The sequence below is a fragment of the Microcaecilia unicolor genome, unplaced genomic scaffold, assembly GCF_901765095.1.
Source record: "Microcaecilia unicolor unplaced genomic scaffold, aMicUni1.1, whole genome shotgun sequence".
Classification (NCBI taxonomy): Eukaryota; Metazoa; Chordata; class Amphibia; order Gymnophiona; family Siphonopidae; genus Microcaecilia; species Microcaecilia unicolor.
In genome coordinates, this window is record NW_021963065.1 from 8,474 (window position 1) to 34,707 (window position 26,234).

Sequence of the window (26,234 nt, forward strand, 5' to 3'; positions counted from 1 at the left end):
CACACCCCTGTCCAGCAAGAAATCTTTCTGAATCTGATTTGCTGTTTTCTGTTTTCTTAACTGTCTTGCCTTTTTCTTTCTTTCTGTTCAGTTCACCAATGCTCAGCTCCTTCTGATCTCACCGGGGTGGTTGTGAGCCACAGTTTCTTGCTGTGCAACTGTTTTTGTTATCTGGTGCGTATTGTGCTTTGGGGGAAAAACAATTATGTAAAAGTACAAAAATGTTTTCTTTTTCTTTGCTTTGTACATGCAGGCAGAGAAATTGAAAGGCATGCCTGTGGAAGATCGAAAAGCAAAAGCAGCTGCGGTCAGCACTAGCCGACTCCTGACACAAGAGGACTTTCAGAAGATACGCCTTGCCCAGATAGCAACAGAAGTGAACGCTGCCCCAGGCAAAGCACAGAAGAGGAAGAACATCTCTATAGAGAGTGATGAGGAGAGCAGGTAGCAGACAGATGGCCACTCTTCAGAAAGAAAAAGAGAACTGGCTCCTGTGGTTTGACCATAGCGCTGTAGCACAGGGGACTGTGGGTAAAGTTGGCTGGTGGTGCCTGAATTGCAGTGTTGATGTATGTGAGCTCCAGGGAGGGAGGGAATGTGATGGACAGTATTACAGTAACTGCTGACAAAAATGACAGTTTTGGAAATGATCTCCTCTCTAGTCTTTGTCCACTGAGTACCCTGGAGTCTCCTGGGCATTTCGCCTGGGGGCACAGAAGGAAAGGAAGGACTTTGAAAACTGGGAGGAAATTAAGGCAGTAATCACATGTGTAGACAGTAGCTGGTGGCGGTGAGGGTCAGTGACAATTGTGGTGCATCAAATACACCCAGGGAATTTGAAAATTATGTAAAACTATAAAAAATGCTGTCATTTTTATACAGTATATTAGACTAGAATGTTATAAATCTTTAGGGATGAGAGACTCAGTACGTGTGTTAGTACAGTAGCAAGGAGCGCACAGAGTGATTGTGTGTTATCTGTGCTGTTGTAGTGATGAGGGAGTACAGTGTGTGCGTATGCTGCTTTAGGGGTGAGCGGCACACAGTGAGCTGCAGGAGTGAAAAGTGTAGTATGTGGGAGGATACTGGAGTGAAGGGTGATCCCAAACCCAGAGCTCTTCCTTTAACTCCCCTGCCACATCGGTTACCCTAGCCTTTCTCAACCCTCTCCCGTGTCAGGTCGCCTGCTTCTCTTAGGACACCCTCCTCTCCCTCACCAGCTTCCCTCGTCTCCCCATCGCCTCCCCCTACTTCTTAGAAAACTGGGTCCCAGTTCTACACTATTAACTGGGGTAGAATATCCCTGCATTACATGAAGAGAAAGGTAGATGACTTTGCTTTTCACCAGTTTCATCCCTTTTCTCTGACCTGGTTCGAATTCCACTTTCTCTTTCATCATTTCCTTCCTCGTAAGTTCTCCAGCCCTCATCTCTGTCCTTGGCACTCCTCCACCAATCGGCACACACTGCCAGTTCATGTTTGTGCAGTTTTCTAGCCTGCTATATGAATCATTCCTGCCACTGTGGCTTGTCTCTTGCTGCCAGAAGAGCCTAATATTCCTGCTGCCACCATATTGCTGAACACTATCACCATCCTCTCTCCCCCCCCTTCCCCCACATAGTGCTGGAGCTCAGGGGTTTGGGGCAAACAATGCCAGATGGCCTTTATTTTGTTTTCAACACTATATTTTATTTTATTTATTTGGTACATTTGTATCCCACATTTTCCCACCTATTTGCAGGCTCAATGCGGCTTACATAGTACCGTAAACGGCGTTAGCCGATTCCGGTATGAATAAATACAAGGTATGCACAATTACAAGGTGATATTGTGGTAGAATGAAGTATATGCAGAACGGGAAAGGTAACCTGGTACAAAATCACAACAGGGAGAAAAGAGAATGAGGAGAGTGTTGGTCAGCATTATTGTTCATCCAAAACACCCTCCAGTGGGCTGTGATACCAGCAGCTGCTATTAGCCTTGCCTAGAGTGGTGGTGGAGGGAATTATGCAATTTTATGCAACTTTATGTATTTATTACGGTTTATTAACTGCCTTTATGAAGAGATTTACCCAAGGGGGTGTATAGCAGGTAAAGTTTAACACAAAACGTACGATTTTGTCGGCAGCATAAACACCTTTAAAGAAGGCATGGTCAAAACATAGTAACAGTAGACGATGGCAGATAACGACCTGTACAGTCCATCCACTCTGCCCAACAAGATAAACGTCTTCATTCCTGTATCGGTTACCATAGAGCTTTTTTTTTTGGGGGGGGGGGGATCCACTGTAAATAAAACTAAAAATTCTCATTTTCTGACCAGTAAGGTAAAACCTAAAAAATGAGCATTGAGAACCAACCAGAGATCTGCCCATATTGGCCAACAGTAGTGTCTCAAAAAAGATATAGTGGAATTAGAAAAGGTTCAAAGAAGAGCAACAAAAATGATAAAGGGGGATGGAACTGCTCCCATTACTGTACACCACCTTGAGTGAATTCCTTCAAAAATGCGGTAAATAAATCCTAATAAATAAATATGAAGAAAGGCTAAAGAGGTTAGGGCTCTTCAGCTTGGAAAAAAGACGGATAAGGGGAGATATGATTGAGGTCTACAAGATCTGAATGGTGTAGAACGGGTAGAAGTGAATCAATTTTTCACTCTCAAAAAGTACAAAGACCAGGGGACACTCAATGAAATTACATGGAAATACTTTTAAAACAAATAGGAGGAAATATTTTTTCACTCAAAGAATAGTTGAGCTCTGGAACTTCCGGAAGATGTGGTAACAGCGGTTAGCATATCTGGGTTTAAAAAAGGTTTGGCAAGTTTCTGGAGGAAAAGTCCATAGTCTTATTGAGACAGACATGGGGAAGCCACTGCTTGCCCTGGGATTGGTAGCATAGAATTGTGCTACTAATTGGGTTTCTGCCAGATACTTGTGACATGGATTGGCCACTGTTGGAAGCAGGATACTGGGCTAGATGGACCATTGGTCTGACCAACTATGGCTATTCTTATGTACACATAGAGCCTTGGGCCTGAAGACAGAACAAAGTTATTGTGCTTGGCTAGTGCTGCTGTTTAAAGATCACCGTGTCTGTATGTTAGTGTTATGGGACTAAGCACTGTGGCTTATTTTCAGACTGTTCCCTGTCTTTGTAATTACAGAGGTGAGCTGCTTTCACTCAGGGACATTGAGCACCTCCATAAGAAACCGAAGTCTGACAAAGAAACGCGGCTGGCCACAGCCATGGTAAGCAGTCTTGTACTCCAAATCCTTTGTTAGGCATGCTGTATGGGTACATGTGTAATGCTTACACGCAGTGTCTCAAAGGATAATCTTGCGACATGTAGGAACAGCAGGTGTCTGCTAAGACCAGAGCAAGCTGCCATATCTGCTGCTTCAGTGTAGTGCTGCTCAGAATGTGAGCTGTGCCTGCTTTTCCTCCTTTGACTGAAAATATTTTACATGTTGCTGCATAAAGTGTCCGGGTACTAATAATAATAATTAAAAAAAAAGCAAGTGTGGGTTAATGTTTTAACATATTATTATAGGTCTCTGATGTACAGTCTGATTTCTCTTTATGTATAGATTGAAATGCTTCCCAGTAATAAAGGGAAAAATGTTTATTAGCTGTCGGTTGTCGGAGTAGCTGTACTATAGGAGAATCTGTTTCAAATCTCCAGACTTAAGTAGAGAGGTGTGGTAGCCGTGTTAGTCCACTTTTAAAGGTAATCAATAGAAATAAAACATGGAAAAGAAAATAAGATGATACTTTTTTTATTGGACATACAGTGGGGGAAATAAGTATTTGATCCCTTGCTGATTTTGTAAGTTTGCCCACTGACAAAGACATGAGCAGCCCATAATTGAAGGGTAGGTTATTGGTAACAGTGAGAGATAGCACATCACAAATTAAATCCGGAAAATCACATTGTGGAAAGTATATGAATTTATTTGCATTCTGCAGAGGGAAATAAGTATTTAATCCCTCTGGCAAACAAGACCTAATACTTGGTGGCAAAACCCTTGTTGGCAAGCACAGCGGTCAGACGTCTTCTGTAGTTGATGATGAGGTTTGCACACATGTCAGGAGGAATTTTGGTCCACTCCTCTTTGCAGATCATCTCTAAATCATTAAGAGTTCTGGGCTGTCGCTTGGCAACTCGCAGCTTCAGCTCCCTCCATAAGTTTTCAATGGGATTAAGGTCTGGTGACTGGCTAGGCCACTCCATGACCCTAATGTGCTTCTTCCTGAGCCACTCCTTTGTTGCCTTGGCTGTATGTTTTGGGTCATTGTCGTGCTGGAAGACCCAGCCACGACCCATTTTTAAGGCCTTGGCGGAGGGAAGGAGGTTGTCACTCAGAATTGTACGGTACATGGCCCCATCCATTCTCCCATTGATGCGGTGAAGTAGTCCTGTGCCCTTAGCAGAGAAACACCCCCAAAACATAACATTTCCACCTCCATGCTTGACAGTGGGGACGGTGTTCTTTGGGTCATAGGCAGCATTTCTCTTCCTCCAAACACGGCGAGTTGAGTTCATGCCAAAGAGCTCAATTTTTTGTCTCATCTGACCACAGCACCTTCTCCCAATCACTCTCGGCATCATCCAGGTGTTCACTGGCAAACTTCAGACGGGCCGTCACATGTGCCTTCCAGAGCAGGGGGACCTTGCGGGCACTGCAGGATTGCAATCCGTTATGTCGTAATGTGTTACCAATGGTTTTCGTGGTGACAGTGGTCCCAGCTGCCTTGAGATCATTGACAAGTTCCCCCCTTGTAGTTGTAGGCTGATTTCTAACCTTCCTCATGATCAAGGATACCCCACGAGGTGAGATTTTGCGTGGAGCCCCAGATCTTTGTCGATTGACAGTCATTTTGTACTTCTTCCATTTTCTTACTATGGCACCAACAGTTGTCTCCTTCTCGCCCAGCGTCTTACTGATGGTTTTGTAGCCCATTCCAGCCTTGTGCAGGTGTATGATCTTGTCCCTGACATCCTTAGACAGCTCCTTGCTCTTGGCCATTTTGTAGAGGTTAGAGTCTGACTGATTCACTGAGTCTGTGGACAGGTGTCTTTCATACAGGTGACCATTGCCGACAGCTGTCTGTCATGCAGGTAACGAGTTGATTTGGAGCATCTACCTGGTCTGTAGGGGCCAGATCTCTTACTGGTTGGTGGGGGATCAAATACTTATTTCCCTCTGCAGAATGCAAATAAATTCATATACTTTCCACAATGTGATTTTCCGGATTTAATTTGTGATGTGCTATCTCTCACTGTTACCAATAACCTACCCTTCAATTATGGGCTGCTCATGTCTTTGTCAGTGGGCAAACTTACAAAATCAGCAAGGGATCAAATACTTATTTCCCCCACTGTAACAATACATTTCTTGATTAGCTTTCGAATGTTGCCCTTCTTCATCAGATCAGAAATAAGCCAATGTTGGTAGATGACAGTATATATAAGTGAAACATCAAAGCATTCCAGTGGCAGTCTAACAGGATGGGGGTGGATAGGTGAGAGACAGGAAGAGGGACAGGTGAGATATGCATGGAGACAGGAGGGTGACAAAGCAGTACAATTTTCAATCTCCAGACAAAAGGGGCTGAGGAGGATTGGGGATATCAGAGATTGAGGCCCTTGAGCTCCAAATAAGGAGGAGGGCAAGGCTGTTATTACAGTGACCCTTACTGGCAGAAAGACAGCATTGAAAGTTTCTCTCGAAACACCTCTATGGAATAGGAATTTTACAGGCAAGCTTATGGAAAGTATGTATTTATTGCAGCGTGAGCCACTTGCTCTATAAAAGAGATCCAAGACAGGATAAGGGGAGAGGAGGCATTGATCACTAGAAAGAAGCAAAGTTTAAAAAAGAGGAGGACGTGGGGAGGAAGAGAAGAGGCAGACTGAAGAGGAAAGGAAGAGACGGGGAGGGGAAGAGAGGACTAGGCCGGGAGAATGAGAATATTGTTTCACTCCTTTGTAGCCTAGGTGTCCTATAAAAAAAAACAAAACTATAAATCCAAGGACCCTGTTCACAAAGGCACGCTAGCATTTTTAGCGCTTGCTAACCGTGGCAACGCCCACAGGAATATTATGGGCTCCAAGTTTTGAAAATCAACCATAACAAAGAAATTTAAAAAAGCCCGATAGATAATATCCCTGGATTTTTCTAGTATTGTTTGCTAGGAGTGTGAAAGTCAATTTCAGTATTGCCTTTTGCATAGCACTTGAACTTCCCTCTAAAGGAGGGGAGCAGGGGAACTAGTATTATTTATTATATAGCCTAATTCAGCATTCACTTCAGAAAAAGAATGATTTCACTTTTGTCCTGTCTGCGGTCAGAACCATGATGTGACTTGGTGCATGCTCTATTAGTAAGTCAGTAAATGAAAGAGGTTTTTTTTGCATTTCCAATTTCTCTGAGGACAAGCAGAATGGCAAGCCCTCACGACATGGGTGATGTCACCAGCAGAGCCCAGTGTGGGAAATACTACTCCAGCTTAGAGTTTCTAGAAGCTTTTGAGTAGACTTGCAGCACATGTATACCAATTCCCACCTGCCACTGTCATGTGGGACCACTTCAGTCTTCATCCTTCCACAGAGACAGTTGGATATGTATCACCAGAGCTCACATCAAAATGTAATTTTTTTTGAAATTGTTCAAGAAGTTTGTCGTTTCTCTTTGTGTTCAATTACAGTCATGTGGTGATTTTTCCCATTTGCACTTTTAGTTACGTTTTTCTATTTACTTTCATTTTTCACATTCAGCTTGCTGTGGGCTCCAGTCAGGTTGTGGCCTCCCAGTTGAGCTAAGTTTTTCATCAAGTCATTTGATTTCATATTGGCTGTTTTTCCAAACAATATATCCCAAAAGAGATACCCCAGTGGCTTTAAGACATGCATCCAGGGCAAGAGGACAATATCCATAATGGGTACTTATAATTGGTTCCTTCAGTTCCCTGGAGCCTGACATCATGAGAATGCTCGTTCACAGAATCCTTACAGATGTCCAGATGAGAATGCAATTCTCTTCTTGTATCTCCTATCCTCAAGAAGGCGACTTGATGTGTACAGTCCAGAAGGCTCCTGGATTCAAAAAGGAGCAGCTTCTTCACCATTCCATTAGGGCAGATCTGCTCTCAAAGAGCCAGAAGTACCAAGACTCATTTCTTGGTGCCCCTGCAAAAGAAACGCGGATATTTTTCAGAATGCTATGCTCAACATCTTACATAACCTTTTACCAGATTTTCATGCGCATGTACTTCTGGGATACTGTATGCAGTGTGGCAGAATTTACTGACACTCTTCCTTGGGAAAAGGCCAACAAACTCCATTCACTAGTGGACAAATGGAAGGAGTACAGAAAATAAATAGGCCAAGTGACCTGTAATGTTTTTGATACAGCATCGAGAGCTTCTGCAGTGGGTATTGGCACCCAGAGACTCACGTGACTTTGGTTCTCAGACCTAAAGTAAAATGTATAGGAATTGCATGTTGTTGTGCTATGCTGTGGAGAGAATCTCTTCAGGGGTAAGATGCAGGAGGCTGCTACTTTGATTAAGCAGCGTACTGACATTTGTAAAATCCTCTCCAGCCCCACTTCTGAAGACATATCAGAGTGTAGAGCAAAGGAGCTTCTACTACTCTGAGGCACAGGCGTCTTTCTCCCTTTCACTCATCCCAGACAAAAAAAGGTTGTCGCTTGAGACAGCAGAGGGCCCCAAAAACCCCAGAAGTTTTGTCTGCCTCCACAAGACAATAGCCAACATTTTGATGTCTCTACTGGACAACCTCCTGGTAGGAGACTTTTTTTTGCAAATCTCTGGCCCTTATAACTTCCAATTGGTGGGTTCTAAAGATCATCTGACTTGGATACCATCTTCATCTATTCAACCTCCCCTCCAAGTCGCCCATTGAGAGATCACGGTCAAGCTCTCGGGACATGCTTAAAAAGGAACTCTCTTCTGTCTCCAGTGCAGTAGAACCCTTTCTTTGAGGAGAAAGAGGGCAGAGGTTTTATTCCAAGTATTTCCTGGCCACAGAAAAGATGAGAGGATTCTGTTCTACCTATACCTGAATAAATACCTACTTGGGTAGAAGTTCAGGATGGTTTCCTTAAGCATTTTAATCCCTTTCCTCCAAAGAAGAGATCAGTTATGTACTTCGGACTTAAAGGATGCTTACACTCACATAGAAATACATCACAGTTGTAGGAAGTGTCTCTCAAATTTGTCAGGAAAAATACCACATACTGTCTTTTGGCATTATGTCAGCATCTCCAATATTCACAAAATGTTTTGGGTTGTAGCAGCGTATCTATGCAAACTGGGAGTGCATGTGTTTGGACAAGTGATTACTCGAGAGCATGTTTCTGAAAGGGGCAGGAAAATCAGTGTGCACAACCATTCTGGTGCTGGAGTTACAAGGATTTGTCCAAGTTTCACCTAAGCCCATCACAGCCCTGCTGGACCTGATTTAGGCAACAGCCTTTCTTCATGGCAGAGGATCACCACCTTGGGGGGTGGGGTTGGAGTTCTTAAGGTGTGACAAAAGGCATATGTTTTCTGCACCTTGATTTACCATGGGAGTCGGCAACCTGTGGTATTCCAGTGGCCTGAAAACGTTGGGCCTCAAAGCTGCAGCTCAGTGGTACCAGGCTGGTGCTTTAAGGGGCTACGATGCCAATCCAGACCCCTTATCCCTCAAAGGACCTCCATATATCAGCGATAGCCTAAGGTCTTGTACCTGATGGGCTGGTGGTCCTAGGGCAGGAGTGATCCCCCTTCGTTTCTGCTCTGGTGCTGTCTCCAAAATGGTGCCCCTAGTAGTAGTCTAATGCTATTAACACTATGGGTCATGTTTCTCTATAACAAAAAGAGGAGGGGTCTGGTTCAGAACTGTGGCCCCTTTAAGCTTTGGCCTGGGAGCATGTGGCTGCTGTTTTGAGGCCTAATGCACCTAGCACAGTAAAATAACCCCAGCCAAAAGCAGGGATTATTTTACCATGATTTTATGGCCATAAACCAACTTGCAGTGCGCACCTGGTGTTCAACGCAAGTCGGGTTATGGTGTTTACATAATAATAAGCTGCTTTACATTTATTTATTTATTGCATTTGTATCCCACATTATCCCACCTCTTTGCAGGCTCAATGTGGCTTACAATGTATCATGGATAGTGGAAATGAAAGGAGAATTGACATCTAGTGTTACAGAAGTATTTTGGGTTGCATGGTAACGGAAAACATGATGATGATATAATGTTAGGCATTCTTAACTATTAGATATATGTGGGGGTTTCACATGTTTTGGTCTTTGTGGTATGTCTTGTCGAAGAGATGGGTCTTCAGCAGTTTGCGGAAGTTGGTGAGTTCATAGGTCGCTTTTAGGTTGCGTGGCAATGCGTTCCAGAATTGCGTGCTCTTATAGGAAAAGGTGATGCGTGCATTAGTTTATATTTTAGGCCTTTGCAGTTGGGGAAATGAAGATTCTCCGAGGACAAGCAGGCTGCTTGTTCTCACGACTGGGTTGACGTCCGCGGCAGCCCCCACCAACCGGAAGAAGCTTCGCGGGACGGTCGGCACGCAGGCCACGCCCACCGTGCATGCGCGGCCGCCTTCCCGCCCGTGCGCGACCGCTCCCGCCAGTTACTTTTTTTCCCGCGACTGAGAGAGTGGTGCGTTTGCCTCTCTCTCTGTTCAGCCGCCGGATTTTCGACCGCGTTTACGCGGATCGTCGCTTGGACCGTTCGGTTCCCTCTGTTTTTTGTTTGTATTGTTTTTAAAAAAAAAGAAAGAAATTTTTTTTTGCGCGTGTGGAGCACGCGCTCCCCCTTTTCCCTCGCTTTCTAGCGGGGACGCCACGTTGCGGCCTAGTGGCCGCTCGGTCGGTTGATTTTTTCGTGGTGTGATTTTAGCCACCATTGCCGACTTTGACTTCGCCGACGCGATTTTTCCGTCGATGTCCTCGAAGGTCCCGAGTGGATTTAAAAAGTGTGGTCGCTGCGGCCGGCCGATCTCGCAGACCGACACCCACGCTTGGTGCCTCCAGTGCCTCGGGCCGGAGCACAATCTCAAGTCGTGCGCTTTGTGTCTCGGTCTCCGGAAACGGACTCAGGTTGCGAGGCAAGTTCTGCGGGACCGTCTTTTTGGAACTTGCGCCGGCCCCTCGACGTCGACCTCGACGGCATCGGTATCGAAGGCCGGTTCTTCGGTACCGGTATCGATGCCCGAGACATCGGCACCGATGGCAGCGACCCCAGGAGAACAGGTCCCGTTGGCCCGCCGGTCCGCCGGTGAGAGTGGGGTTGAGAGGCCGCGTGGGCAGTCGGCCCCGGTCACTCCCTCAACTCGTGAGCCACGGGACCGAACCCTGTCGGACCCGGTACCTCGAGACCGAGGGGGATCGACCTCCTCCTCCTCCATGCCCTCCGGCACCGGTGACGTGCACCGGAAAAAAGATAAGAAGCGCCGTCACCGGGAGCCCTCGGTGCACCCTGAAGAGGAGTCGACGCCGAAGCGTCATCGCAGAGAGGAGAGATCTCCGTCGGTGGTGGAGGTACGACGCGTCGGGGTTCCGGCACCTCGGTGCCGTCTCCTGGCCCCCAGCAGCTTCTGGCACCGACACCCTTACCGGCCCCACCGCCTTTCCCGGCAGCGGGCCTGGACGAGTGCCTCAGAGCCATCCTTCCGGGGATCCTGGAAGGGCTGATGCGCCAGGCTGTGCCGGCGTCGGGGGTGCTTGCGCCCCCGGCGCCGATGACTGTGGCGCCGGCGAGCTCTAGCCCGGCGCCGGGGCTGTCGACACCGCCGCCGCTTGCGGTGCCGGTCTCGACCGCCACGCAGGTGGAGTCCCCGTCGACGTCGATGGAGGGAGCTCCGTCCCCGCCGGCGCGGGAGTCCACCGCTCGACGACACCGAGACCTTGGTGCCTCGACGTCGAGCCGGGCCCGGTACCGGACTCAGCTACATGAGCTAATGTCCGATACCGAGGATGAGGACTCGTGGGGGGAAGAGGAGGACCCGAGATATTTCTCCTCAGAGGAGTCTACGGGCCTTCCCTGGGACCCCACGCCGTCACCGGAGAGGAAGCTCTCACCTCCTGAGAGTCTCTCCTTTGCCTCCTTTGTGCGGGATATGTCTATAAGCATTCCCTTTCCCGTGGTCTCTGTGGAAGAGCCGAGGGCCGAGATGCTCGAGGTCCTCGACTATCCATCACCACCTAGAGAGTCCTCCACGGTACCGCTGCACAATGTCCTGAAGGAGACGCTGCTTCGGAACTGGGTGCGACCACTAACTAACCCCACCATTCCCAAGAAAGCAGAGTCCCAGTACAGGATCCACTCTGACCCAGAGCTCATGCGGCCCCAGTTGCCCCATGACTCAGCGGTCGTGGATTCTGCTCTCAAGAGGGCACAGAGTTCGAGGGATACCGCCTCGGCGCCCCCGGGGCGGGAGTCTCGCACTCTGGACTCATTTGGGAGGAAGGCCTACCAATCCTCCATGCTCGTGATCCGCATCCAATCTTACCTGCTCTATATGAGCATCCACATGCGGACCAATGTGCAACAGCTGGCGGACCTGGTCGATAAGCTCCCGCCGGAGCAGTCCAGGCCTTATCAGGAGGTGGTCAGGCAGCTGAAGGCGTGCAGAAAGTTCCTGTCCAGGGGGATTTTTGACACCTGTGACGTGGCATCTCGTGCTGCGGCCCAAGGTATAGTGATGCGCAGGCTCTCATGGCTGCGTGCCTCTGACCTGGACAACCGCACCCAGCAGAGACTGGCTGACGTCCCTTGCCGGGGGGATAATATTTTTGGCGAGAAGGTCGAGCAGATGGTTGACCAACTGCATCAGCGGGAAACCGCTCTCGACAAGCTCTCCCACCGGGCGCCTTCAGCACCCGCCCCCGCGGGCGGGCGTTTTTCCCGGGCCCGGCAGGCTGCACCCTATTCTTTTGCGAAGCGTAGGTACAACCAGCCGGCCCGAAGGCCTCGTCAGGCACAGGGACAGCCCCAGCGCGCTCGTTCCCGTCAACAGCGTGCGCCTAAGCAGCCCCCTGCGCCTCCACAGCAAAAGCCAGGGACGGGCTTTTGACTGGATCCATGGGAACATAGCCGCCCTACAAGTGTCCGTACCGGACGACCTGCCGGTCGGAGGGAGGTTAAAATTCTTTCACCAAAGGTGGCCTCTCATAACCTCCGACCAGTGGGTTCTCCAAATAGTGCGGTACGGATACGCCCTGAATTTGGCCTCCCTGCCTCCAAATTGTCCCCCGGGAGCTCAGTCTTTCAGCTCCCATCACAAGCAGGTACTTGCAGAGGAACTCTCCGCCCTTCTCAGCGCCAATGCGGTCGAGCCCGTACCACCCGGGCAGGAAGGGCAGGGATTCTATTCCAGGTACTTCCTTGTGGAAAAGAAAACAGGGGGGATGCGTCCCATCCTAGACCTGAGAGGCCTGAACAAATTCCTGGTCAAAGAAAAGTTCAGGATGCTTTCCTTGGGCACCCTTCTGCCAATGATTCAGAAAAACGATTGGCTATGTTCCCTGGATTTAAAGGACGCATACACTCACATCCCGATACTGCCAGCTCACAGACAGTATCTCAGATTCCGCCTGGGCGCACGGCACTTTCAGTATTGTGTGCTGCCCTTTGGGCTCGCCTCTGCCCCACGAGTGTTTACAAAGTGCCTCGTGGTGGTAGCGGCCTACCTACGCAAGCTGGGAGTGCACGTGTTCCCATATCTCGACGATTGGCTGGTCAAGAACACCTCGGAGGCCGGAGCCCTCCGGTCCATGCAGTGCACTATTCAACTTCTGGAGCTGCTGGGGTTTGTGATAAATTACCCAAAGTCCCATCTCCAGCCAACTCAGTCTCTGGAATTCATAGGAGCGCTGCTGAATTCCCAGACGGCTCAGGCCTACCTTCCCGAAGCGAGGGCCACCAATCTCTTGGCCCTGGCTTCGCAGACCAGAGCGTCTCAGCAGATCACAGCTCGGCAGATGTTGAGACTTCTGGGTCATATGGCCTCCACAGTTCATGTGACTCCCATGGCTCGTCTTCACATGAGATCTGCTCAATGGACCCTAGCTTCCCAGTGGTTTCAAGCCACCGGGAATCTAGAGGATGTCATCCGCCTCTCCACCAGTTGCCGCACTTCACTGCTCTGGTGGACCATACGGACCAATTTGACCCTGGGACGTCCATTCCAAATTCCGCAGCCCACGAAAGTGCTGACGACGGATGCATCTCGCCTGGGGTGGGGAGCCCATGTCAATGGGCTTCACACCCAGGGTCTGTGGTCCCTCCAGGAAAAGGATCTGCAGATCAACCTCCTGGAGCTCCGAGCGATCTGGAACGCACTGAAGGCTTTCAGAGATCGGCTGTCCTGCCAAATTATCCAAATTCGGACAGACAATCAGGTTGCAATGTATTACGTCAACAAGCAGGGGGGCACCGGATCTCGCCCCCTGTGTCAGGAAGCCGTCGGTATGTGGCGTTGGGCGTGTCGGTTCGGCATGCTTCTCCAAGCCACGTACCTGGCAGGCGTAAACAACAGTCTGGCCGACAGACTGAGCAGAGTCATGCAACCGCACGAGTGGTCGCTCCATTCCAGAGTGGTACGCAAGATCTTCCGAGAGTGGGGCACCCCCTCGGTGGATCTTTTCGCCTCTCAGACCATCCACAAGCTGCCTCTGTTCTGTTCCAGACTTCAGACACACGGCAGGCTAGCGTCAGATGCCTTTCTCCTTCATTGGGGGACCGGCCTCCTGTATGCTTATCCTCCCATACCTTTGGTGGGGAAGACCTTACTGAAGCTCAAGCAAGACCGCGGCACCATGATTCTGATAGCGCCCTTTTGGCCCCGTCAGATCTGGTTCCCTCTTCTTCTGGAGTTGTCCTCCGAAGAACCGTGGAGATTGGAGTGTTTTCCGACTCTCATTTCGCAGAACGACGGAGCGTTGCTGCACCCCAACCTTCAATCCCTGGCTCTCACGGCCTGGATGTTGAGGGCGTAGACTTCGCTGCGTTGGGTCTGTCTGAGGGTGTCTCCCGGGTCTTGCTTGCCTCTAGGAAGGATTCCACTAAAAAGAGTTACTTTTTCAAGTGGAGGAGGTTTGTCGTTTGGTGTGAGAGCAAGGCCCTAGAACCTCGTTCTTGCCCTGCACAGAACCTGCTTGAATACCTTCTGCACTTATCAGAGTCTGGCCTCAAGACCAACTCAGTAAGGAATCACCTTAGTGCGATTAGTGCTTACCATTATCGTGTGGAAGGTAAAGCCATCTCTGGAGAGCCTTTAGTCGTTCGATTCATGAGAGGCTTGCTTTTGTCAAAGCCCCCTATAAAGCCTCCTACTGTGTCATGGGATCTCAACGTCGTCCTCACCCAGCTGATGAAACCTCCTTTTGAGCCACTGAATACCTGCCATCTGAAGTACTTGACCTGGAAGGTCATTTTCTTGGTGGCAGTTACTTCAGCTCGTAGGGTCAGTGAGCTTCAAGCCCTAGTAGCTCATGCTCCATATACTAAATTTCATCACAACAGAGTAGTGCTCCGCACTCACCCAAAGTTCCTGCCGAAGGTGGTGTCGGAGTTCCATCTTAACCAGTCAATTGTCTTGCCAACATTCTTCCCCAGGCCGCATACCCGCCCTGCTGAACGTCAGTTGCACACATTGGACTGCAAGAGAGCATTGGCCTTCTACTTGGAGCGGACACAGCCCCACAGACAGTCCGCCCAATTGTTTATTTCTTTCGACCCTAACAGGCTAGGGGTCGCTGTCGGGAAACGCACCATCTCCAATTGGCTAGCAGATTGCATTTCCTTCACTTACGCCCAGGCTGGGCTGACTCTTGAGGGTCATGTCACGGCTCATAGTGTCAGAGCCATGGCAGCGTCGGTGGCCCACTTGAAGTCAGCCACTATTGAAGAGATCTGCAAGGCTGCGACGTGGTCATCTGTCCACACATTCACATCTCATTACTGCCTCCAGCAGGATACCCGACGCGACAGTCGGTTCGGGCAGTCGGTGTTGCAGAATCTGTTTGGGGTGTAAATCCAACTCCACCCTCCAGGACCCGAATTTATTCTGGTCAGGCTGCACTCTCAGTTAGTTGTTCTTCGTAGGTCAATTTCTGTTGTACCCTCTCCGTTGCGAGGTTCAATTGACCTGGGTTATTGTTTTGAGTGAGCCTGAGAGCTAGGGATACCCCAGTCGTGAGAACAAGCAGCCTGCTTGTCCTCGGAGAAAGGGTATGATACATACCTGTAGCAGTTGTTCTCCGAGGACAGCAGGCTGATTGTTCTCACCTACCCTCCCTCCTCCCCTTTGGAGTTGTGTGTTTCATATTTTATTGCTTGTCATTCAACTGGCGGGAGCGGTCGCGCACGGGCGGGAAGGCGGCCGCGCATGCGCGGTGGGCGTGGCCTGCGTGCCGACCGTCCCGCGAAGCTTCTTCCGGTTGGTGGGGGCTGCCGCGGACGTCAACCCAGTCGTGAGAACAATCAGCCTGCTGTCCTCGGAGAACAACTGCTACAGGTATGTATCATACCCTTTAAGGAATGTGCGAGATGATCTTTTGGTATTCCTGGGTGGTAGGTCAATCAGGTCAGATATGTAAGCTGGGGCCTTGCCGTGGATGATTTTATGTACTAGGGTACATACTTTGAACGTGATGCGTTCTTTGAGTGGTAACCAGTGTAGCTTCTCTCTTAGGGGCTTTGCACTTTCGTATTTTGGTTTTCCAAATATGAGTCTGGCTGCTGTGTTCTGGGCTGTCTGGAGTATTTTGAGTATTTGCTCTTTGCAGCCAGCGCAGAGTGAGTTGCAGTAGTCTAGGTGACTGAGTACTAATGATTGTACCATAAGTACATAAGTACATAAGTAATGCCATACTGGGAAAAGACCAAGGGTCCATCGAGCCCAGCATCCTGTCCACGACAGCGGCCAATCCAGGCCAAGGGCACCTGGCAAGCTGCCCAAACGTACAAACATTCTATACGTGTTATTCCTGGAATTGGAGTTTTCCAAGTCCGTTTAGTAGCGGTTTATGGACTTGTCCTTTAGGAAACCGTCCAACCCCTTTTTAAACTCTGCTAAGCTAACCGCCTTCACCACTTTCTCCGGCAACGAATTCCAGAGATTAATTACACGTTGGGTGAAGAAAAATTTTCTCCGATTTGTTTTAAATTTACTACACTGTAGTTTCATCGCATGCCCCTAGTCCTAGTATTTTTGGAAAGCGTGAACAGACGCTTCACATCCACCTGTTCCACTCCACTCATTATTTTATATACCTCTATCATGTCTCCCCTCAGCCGTCTCTTCTCCAAGCTGTATAGCCCTAGCCTCCTTAGTCTTTCTTCATAGGGAAGTCGTCCCATCCCCGCTATCATTTTAGTCGCCCTTCGCTGCACCTTTTCCAATTCTACTATATCTTTCTTGAGATGCGGCGACCAGAATTGAACACAATACTCAAGGTGCGGTCGCACCATGGAGCGATACAACGGCATTATAACATCCTCACACCTGTTTTCCATACCTTTCCTGATAATACCCAACATTCTATTCGCTTTCTTAGCCGCAGCAGCACACTGAGCAGAAGGTTTCAGTGTGTTATCGACGACGACACCCAGATCCCTTTCTTGGTCCGTAACTCCTAACGTGGAACCTTGCATGACGTAGCTATAATTCGGGTTCTTTTTTCCCACATGCATCACCTTGCACTTGCTCACATTAAACATCATCTGCCATTTAGCCGCCCAGTCTCCCAGTCTCGTAAGGTCCTCTTGTAATTTTTCACAATCCTGTTGCGATTTAACGAATTTGAATAACTTTGTGTCATCAGCAAATTTAATTACCTCGCTAGTTACTCCCATCTCTAAATCATTTATAAATATATTAAAAAGCAGCGGTCCTAGCACGGACCCCTGAGGAACCCCACTAACTACCCTTCTCCATTGTGAATACTGCCCATTTAACCCCACTCTCTGTTTCCTATCCTTCAACCAGTTTTTAATCCACAATAGGACATTTCCTCCTATCCCATGACCCTCCAATTTCCTCTGTAGCCTTTCATGAGGTACCTTGTCAAACGCCTTTTGAAAATCCAGATACACAATATCAACCGACTCCCCTTTGTCCACATGTTTGTTCACTCCTTCAAAGAATTGAAGTAAATTGGTCAGGCAAGATTTCCCCACACAAAAGCCATGCTGACTTGGTCTCAGTAATCCATGTCCGCGGATGTGCTCTGTAATTTTGTTTTTGATAATAGCCTCTACCATTTTCCCCGGCACCGACGTCAGACTCACCGGTCTATAATTTCCCGGATCTCCCCTGGAGCCTTTTTTAAAAATGGGCGTTACATTGGCCACCCTCCAATCTTCCGGTACCACGCTCGATTTTAAGGATAAGTTGCATATCACTAGCAGTAGCTCCGCAAGCTCGTTTTTCAGTTCTATCAGTACTCTAGGATGAATACCATCCGGTCCAGGAGATTTGCTACTCTTCAGTTTGCCGAACTGCCCCATTACGTCCTCCAGGTTTACCGTGAAGTCAGTAAGTTTCTCCGACTCGTCCGCTTGAAATACCATTTCCGACACCGGTATCCCACCCAAATCTTCCTCGGTGAAAACCGAAGCAAAGAATTCATTCAGTCTCTCCGCTACGTCTTTGTCTTCCTTGATCGCCCCAGATTTTGGAAAACAGTTCTTGGGAAGAATGGTTTTACTCTTTTTAATTTCCACATTGAATGGAACATCTTTTTGGTTGTGATTTTCCCGTGATTCTCAAGTGTTAGGTGCCGGTCAATGGTGACTCCAAGAATTTTCAGGGTTTCCGAAATTGGTAGATTTAGTTTTGGGGTGTTGATGGTGGTAAATTTGCTCGTGTTGTGTTGGGAGGTGAGTATTAGGCATTGGGTTTTTTCTGCATTGAGTTTTAACTGAAAGGCATCTGCCCAGGAGTGCATGATATGTAGACTTTGGTTGATTTCATTGGAAATTTCTTTTAGGTCTTGTTTGAATGGGATGTAAATCGTTACATCATCAGCGTAAATGTATGGGTTGAGGTTTTGCTTTGATAGTAGTTTGGCCAAGGGTGTCATCATTAGGTTGAATATAGTCGGTGAGAGGGGAGATCCCTGTGGAACTCCACATTCAGGTGTCCATGTGGCTGAAGTAGTCGAATTTGATGTCACTTGATATGAGCGTGTAGTTAGGAATCCTTTAAACCAATTAAGAACGTTGCCTCCGATACCGAAGTATTCAAGGATGTGTAGTAGCATTTGCATGTTTTGCATCTCATTGCTGTGTAACCCAGTGACCACGGTAGGGCAAGACAAGCTGCATTTAGAGTCCTCTAAGTCATTTTAATGTGCAGTTAACGCCACTTAAGGCCATAATGCAGCTTGATAACTTCCCTCCTACATGCGCATAGTGAGAGAAATTGAAATGAATCAGCAGATATCAGTGCAACAGATATTCAGGATGTTGGGCCACATGGCTTCAACAATACATGCTATCCTGCTTGTCCTTGAAGAAAAACAAGTTACTTACCTGTAGCAGGTGTTCTTCATGGACAGCAAGATGCAGGTCCTCACATGCCCTCCCATCTCCCCGAGGAGTTGTGCTCTCCTACAAGCTTTATAAATGGACTGAAGCAGTCCACAGTGGCAGGTGGTATGTGTCATACATGTGCAGTAAGCCTACTCAAAAGCTAGAAACTCTAAGCTGGGAAGAGTGCTTCCTCTGCCTGGCTTCTTTAGTGATATTACCCATGTTGTGAGGACGTTTATCTTGCTGTCCGCAGGTAAGTAACTTGAGTTAATGATAGCCACGTTGTGTTGTTGAGAGATATTGTTGCTCACTGTCCTTACAGGCTGGAAAGACGGAGAGAAAAGAGTTTGTGAGGAAAAAAATGAAACTGAATCCATATTCCAGCTCCACCAACAAGGAAAAAAAGAAGCACAAAAACTTCATGATGCTGAAATACAGCCAGAACATCCGATCCAAAAATAAACGCTCCTTCAGGGATAAGCAGGTGAGCCCCGCCTCATACTGCAGGCAGCCCAGCAATTCTAATTCCTGATTATAAGCAAAAATCCTAAATAAAACACTTCTGATGGGGAAAATAGTTTATAGATGATTGTAACTTGCTAGACCACCCTAGCTGACAAAACAGTGCAGAGCAGTGTACAAACTAAGATTAAAGGAAAATTTGAAAAGAACTCCATAATTTAACTGGAAAGTTCAGCAGTCATACCAGGAAAGATAGAAAAGGGAAAGAAGAAGCTAATGTTCCTACTGGGTAATCCGAAAACAGCCGATGTCTGGTTTCTCAAAAGCCTGCTTAAATAGCCAAGTCTTTAAGGAAGATTTAAAGCTCTTGAGAGGGTTCAGAGCGGAGGGAAAGAGAGAGGTTATTCCAAATGTGAGGACCAAGGAGAAAAAAAACGTGCTGTGTCTGATTGATTCATAGTGAGCTATTTTAGGATTGGGAAGGACCAGGCAACAGTCGTTTTAAGGAATGAAAAGGACAGGGAGGGAAATAAGGGATCATAAGGCAGGCAAGATAGTCGGGGAGTGTGGAACATGAAAATGGCTATCTTGTAAGTAATACGTTGCTTGATGGGTAACCAGTGGTGCTGTTTCAGTAAAGGGGTACTGTGATCTGAGTGTTGGGCATGGCATAATAGCCTGATTGCTGTATTTTATAGTGTTTGTAACATTTTCAGTGACAACTGTGGTAGCCCTAGACAATGTTACAGTAATCTAGCCATGCAATGAAGAGAGCAGTAGTGCTTGATAATCTTTCTGACTGAAGTAGTGATGAACAGCTCGAAGCTGCCGAAAAAGAAAGAAAGATATTTTGGACAGATGTTTCGGTTTGAGGCTTAAAAGAGAAGGCAGAATCCCAAATAATTCCCAAATATCTGAAACTAGTAACCGGAGTGGTTTGTGTTTCGAACAATGTGAGGGGCATAGATGGAGGTGTGGAAAAACCTGTAAACCAACAAACTGCAGTCTTTTATGGGTTGAGAACTAATTGATGGTCCCTTACCCAATTATTAACTGCATCTAGGCATATCTGAAGGGGAGTAATCACGGTGGGGGGGGGGGGGGGGGGGGGGAATAACTTGGATGGGTAGGGTAAATAAGAAAAATGTCATCTGCATAATAATAAGCTGAAATTCCTAGTGACTGGATGAGTGTAGCTAAAGGGCTTAAAAATAAATTAAATAGAAGCGGGGAAAGAATTGAGCCCTGAGGTACACCACAGTGAAGTTCCGTAGTCACCGAAGCAGAGGATGCTGTGTGGACCTGGAAAGAACGTTTTGAGAGAAATTAATTAAACCAGTTAAGACTTCTCCCGAGATACCAATAGAGAACAGATGGGAGAGAAGCAAAGAGTGGTTAACGAGGTCAAAAGCTGCACTAAGGTCAAGAGAAATAGCCAGAACAATTTTATGTTGGTCCAGGTAACTGTGGGTTTTCTAGTTTTAACAGATTAAACCCTGAAAATCATTCTGCTCTACCATACTCCAATGACATTACCCAGTTCTTGCCATTGCAGTTGGATGAAGTCATTGGAGCAGGACTGGGCTCTACCCCTGCGGAGCATGCTAAACATGAAGAAGCAGTGGCTGCATTAAGTCGCAGAAGCTGCTTTGATCATGGAGCTTGTGCTGCTTCTGCCCTTCTGGGAATGTGGGGCTCCTGCTCTCTCATTTCTTCTTCTGGAGATCAGAATGGCGTCTTGGCAGCTAGCAGGAAAAAAGTGAGACACTGGGTATATCAATTGAGTTATGTTGTAAAAGACTTATCACCCGCTAACTCCCTCAACTGAGATTCAAGGCAAGATACAATAATCAAAAAGAGACTGATACAATCAGAAATTACAAAATATATTAAAAAAATAATTAAAATATAACATCACATCTTACTAGACTTAAACAAATGTGTTTTCAGGGCTTTATGAAAAGAATAGTAGCATCTCACAGAACGTAATTCTATTGGAAGTTCATTCCATAATTGAACTGCTAAAAATAAAAAAAATGAGAAAATAAAACCTTAAATCTCACATTCTTAATCACGAGGAAGGCCAAAAGCACTCAATTGCAGCTCCTAGAATTTACATTAGGATTTAACAGTCTCACCAATTGAGGTGGACCTTCCAGACAGGAGCCCTCCAAAATCTTAAAAACGAAACATAGCACTTTAAAATAAATCTGAGCCTGCACTGGCAACCAGTGCAGCTCCCTCAAAGGAGTCACATGATCATTTTGAGATTTGCAGAAGATTAATCTAGCAGCTGAGTGTTGAATTAATTGAATTTTAGAAAGCAACTTAGAAGTTATACCCAAGTACAAAAAATTTCCATAATCTAATATAGCTAAAATTGAAAGCTGCACAATAAGGGCCCTGTTTTACTAAGCTGCGCTATAGGCGCACTAGAATGTTCAGTGTATTCTAACGTTAGAGACACCTGTAGGAATATATGGGTGTGTTTGGCATTAGCGTGCCCTAATTTTTAATATGTGCTAAAAAACATTCGCACACCTTAGTAAACAGGGCCCTAAGTCTGAAATGATCCCACAGAAAATAAGAACATAGGTGTGCAATTGCTTCAACTTAAAATAAGCTCTCCAAACCAGACTATTAATAATGGGGTTCCGTCGTCAACGAGAAGTCCAGAAACATCCCCAAACCTTTGAATACCCTCTCAACATTTAATTGAAGCCCATCATAAGTTGGAATAACCTGTGGAATATTTGATAAATTAAGAGTAAATCATAGTATTCTAGTCTTATCTATCGTCTTTTATGTTGTACAGGCATGGACCATGGACCAATCTCTAATCCTACTAATACAATCATTGATAATAGAAAAGATAGAATCAACATCCCGAGTAATAGGAACCAGAACAAAAATATCTGCATAGGACAGCATAAATTCGCCAGGATTCAACAGAACTTGTCTAAGTGAGCTCTTGTATAAGTTGAACAAGGGGAGAGATGGGTCAACCCTGGGGAACCCCATAAGGCAGCACCCATGAAGATGAAAAACTACCTTCCTTTAATACCAATTATTGTCTGTTTTTCCAAAAAGACGAGCCAGTTGAGAACAGAGCCTATCAATCCAACTTCAGAAAGTAAATCTAATAAAATATTGTGATTAACGGTATCAAAGGCAATTGTAACAGCACCATCTCAGCACCTCTGCACAACATCCGCTTAACTTCAGTAGTTAACAGCAACAACAGTCTCGGTACTATGAAATGAACGAAACCCATGCAAAGCACATCTGTCCAAATCATCAGATAGCTGAGAGCCAGCTACCACAATCTTCTCAACTTTGTGTCAAGCTAATACAGAGGAGCAATAGAGATACAGAAGCAAGTCAAAAGAAAGGAGAAGTGTTCTAACATAAAAGTCAAAGAAACAGAGCGAGAAAGTTGTCCAGAATTAGAAATAATACAAAAAAAAATGGGGGGGAAGATACTGAGTTATATTCTTTAGCAGTAGAAACCATTCACCAGGCAATATTACCAAGCATTTAAAAAAAAAAAATCCTTTTGAACAGTCTCCCAGGTATCAGTCTTCAGTTGCCACTTGTGGGGCAGGTACTGGGCTTTGGCCTCCAGTTGAGCAGGATCAAAGGGTCAAACGTGCTCAAGGAAGGGCAGAAGAGCAAACTTGTGCATATGTTAACCTTCAAGTAGTCTTTGAAAGTATTCTAATTTTTTTTAACAACTGGCAAACTTACTTTTTAATTCTATACCTCAACTTAGAATTCTTATTTTATTTCTACATTGAATTTCAAATTTTATTAAATTTGATGTACCGCTGTCCCAAAGAACCTTTCAAAGTTGTTTACAATTGTTAATAAAAAAAAAAAAGGGGGGAAGTGAAAAGAAAAGAGAGAGTGGAACTACAACAATCAATAGAAAAGATAGAGCAGGGAAATTGTATCATAGATCCAGTCCCTGCAGCCCCAGGCAGATCCCTCAGAGGGAAGGGGGAGGAACCAATTATTGAAGGCAAAATGGAAAAAGGAATGTTTTAAGCTTCTCAAAAGAGCTTTCTAGGTGGAGATGATGAAGGAGGAAGTTCCAAAGAGAGGGCCAACCACACTGAAAATCTGCGTTCTGAGAAAATTATAATATGTTGAAAAGAGGGGACTATAAGAGAATTAGGTTGGGAAGATCTGAGGCAGTGAGTAGGTAAATAGGGGATCAGTAGACAGGACAGGTACAGTGGAGAGCCAGAGTAGTGGTTACGTTAGGGGATGGGGTGGGTTGGGGTTATATGAAGGTTATGGTTTTCATGGTATATTTTTGTTTAAAAATGTATAAAAATGGAAACCTAGAAATATTCTTAATTTAATGTTATCTACTATAATAAAACGCACCCTCAACGTTCTGCGGACACTGACGTCACTGCAGGCACTTACACACCGGTTCGTAAGTTCATGGTGGTGAAGCCACAACATTCACCATGTCTTCATGCCCCGCCCTCGCGTCACACGTGATGACGTCGAGGGCGGAACATGTACGTGTTTCCCTACTCCTCCCCTTCCAACAAATTGCAGCCACCAAGGACATGCCCATCACCCCACCCCTTTAAAGGTACCGCCCCACCCCCATCACCCCCTCCCCTCCCCTTACGCCACTATCCCTGGTGGTCTAGCGGTACCTGTTCACTCGGGCAGGAACGAAAGAGCCCCCGCTTTCCTGCCCGGAGCGCTGCTGCTAGCTGCCCGGCTGCATCGTGTGTGAGTCCAGCTCTCAGAGTTTCAAAATGGCTGCCGAGACTTCAACTCTCGGTGGCCATTTTGAAACGCCGAGAGCCGGACTCCCACATGATGCAGCAGGGCAGCTAGCAGCACCGCTACGGGCAGGAAAGAGGGGGCTCTTTCTTTCCTGCCCCGACCAAACAGGTACCTCTAGACCACCAGGGAGACTAGCGTAAGCGGAGGGGAAGGGAGTCCCGTGCCCGCTAGCGCCCGTTTCATCAGAGGCAGAAACGGGCCATTTTTACTAGTATAATATATTCTACTCCGAGTAGTCTGAATAATGGTAAGTCCAACTATTTTCAAAAAAGGAGGAAGAAGCTCAGCGACCTACCCTATAACAAGGGTCTTCTGGCTAAGCAAACATCTTCACCAGCTTAAAAAATCCTCCTTCTGCATCTTGTACTTTTATGAAAATTTTCTCACATCTCACATGATGTCTGACTGATGAGATTGCCACAGAGAGCTCAGGGTTTGTTGGAGCCTTGCTTACATAACAAATAAATCATCCTGCAGCACCAGCACTTATTCTAATTCTAGGAAGGCTGAAGGGTTTTTTTTTGTTTGTTTTTTTTTTATGTAATCTGTTGGCCCCTGTAAGCCCAAAGGCAGTCAGTCATCTGCATCAAAAAGAATTGTTACAGATTGTGTCTGTTGACAGTCCCTCCAAATTACTGACTCACAAAAGGCTTTGTGAAAGTTGATGTAAGGATTTTCCATCATAGCTTTTACCTTTTAAAATAATTCCCCCAAAGCTGGTGTTTGTGCTGAAACATGGTCATGGACACCATTTTATTCCTGATCCTGTTCTTTAGATTTGGTTTGATCCATGTAGGTCAGTCTAATTCATTGTGTATGGTTTATAAATTATTTTATCTTTTTGGTCATTGCTTTAAGTGGCTGTTTTTTGCACTTAAATTTGTGATCCTGCTACCTCTTTTGAGTGCCACCACCATTTGCTTTTGGCTTCTCTTGTGTGGTGATATTACTCCCCTTCCCTCCTCCTATTTTAGTAAATAAAAGAGAAATAAAACAAGTCTTAGAAAGCAGACTTGCAAAATGATGTGTTACTGTTTCTTCATGTATTCCAGATTGCTTTGAGAGATGCACTTCTGAAAAAGAGAAAAAGGCTGATGAAATAACTTCTAGACCATCACATGGAAACCTTAATTAACCACTGCCTAAGAACCCCAGGCACAGAAAATTGCAGTCTCTGTTGCTAGTGAAGGACTGAATATATCCTGCGCGTACAACTGAAGAAAGTTTTAATAACCATAAAATAAATTTTGTATATACAGCAGTTCTTTGTATCTAGGCAAGATCTTGAAAACCTTAGACAGAAAAGTTGTCTGAAGGATTTATCATACAACATGTACACGCTGCTGTGCATTGAGAGAGAAATGGCCCAAACAGGTGTAGGAAATGGAGGCTCCTCCCCAGCTCTTAACACATGAGAATCCCGTTTGCTTACTGTCCTGGAAGTGTCCTGATTCTGCGTGCAGAAACAAATGGAACTTTGAAGTGCCTTTTTAAAAATGAGGACAGTAAAATCAAATATTTATATACAGACTTCTGGTCCAATATTTTTTAAAGCCTTTTAGTAAAGCAGTGTGTTCATGTAATATGTTCTGCATGGCTGTTATGGGTGTGTGTGTTTTGGGGGGGGGGGGGGGGGGGGGTGTGCGCACACACATGTGTTTCGAACTTTCCTAGAGTGTTTGCAGCAGTGGCGTAGCCAGACAGCCAATTTTGGGTGGGCCTGAGCACAAAGTGGGTGGGCACAAAATTTTTTCTCTTCCCCCCTCTCCCCCAGCACTTCCCAATTCAAAATATAAATACTTTAGCAGATGAGGATCCCCAATCTCTGTCAGCTGATGGCCTCCAGTAAAGATGGCCAGAACTCCTCTCCACCAAGCCCAGTAGGCAGCAGCAACTCCTCGAGCCACTGATGCCAGCACCCCATACATGCTTAGTTGTCAGTGGCTCCAAGGTGCTGCCCCCATCTGCCAAGCTCAGTAGAAGAAGGCATCTCTGGCCAGCTTCAGAAGAGACCCCAGCTAGTAGGGCTTGGAATCCCCACTAGCTACAGCAAGGGTCAGGGCTGCTGTTAGCCATGCTGGTGACCAGGGCAGAAAATAAAGCCCCTCCCCCAATTCCCTCTCCTCTCCAATCTCCTCATCTGCAGTTAAAGTCACACTGACAGACCCTCACAAATTAGAAATAAAAATATATAGACAAAATTGAACTGGGAACTTCAGCATGTACTGCAACACTGGAGAAAAAAACCCCCAAAACAAAAGCACATTTCCTTTTCTACTTAACACAATAAAAAGACATCCGCTATGCACATTTCCCAAAGTTAACATATTCCATTTGAAACATTCAAAGTAAAATGATTTTCCTACCTTTATTGTCTGGACATTTTATT

At 46.4% G+C, this 26,234-nt stretch overlaps 1 protein-coding gene across 1 annotated transcript; it reads left to right on the forward strand.

Moving 5' to 3' along the window:
- Positions 1-253: 253 nt before the first annotated feature.
- On the forward strand, positions 254-25,369 carry LOC115458874 (protein SDA1 homolog; the record flags this gene model as incomplete). Its single annotated transcript, XM_030188712.1, is given in 4 exon segments — positions 254-444; positions 3,170-3,254; positions 18,894-19,055; positions 24,898-25,369. Coding segments are annotated over 4 exon segments (471 nt in total). The 3' UTR covers positions 24,949-25,369.
- Positions 25,370-26,234: the final 865 nt, after the last annotated feature.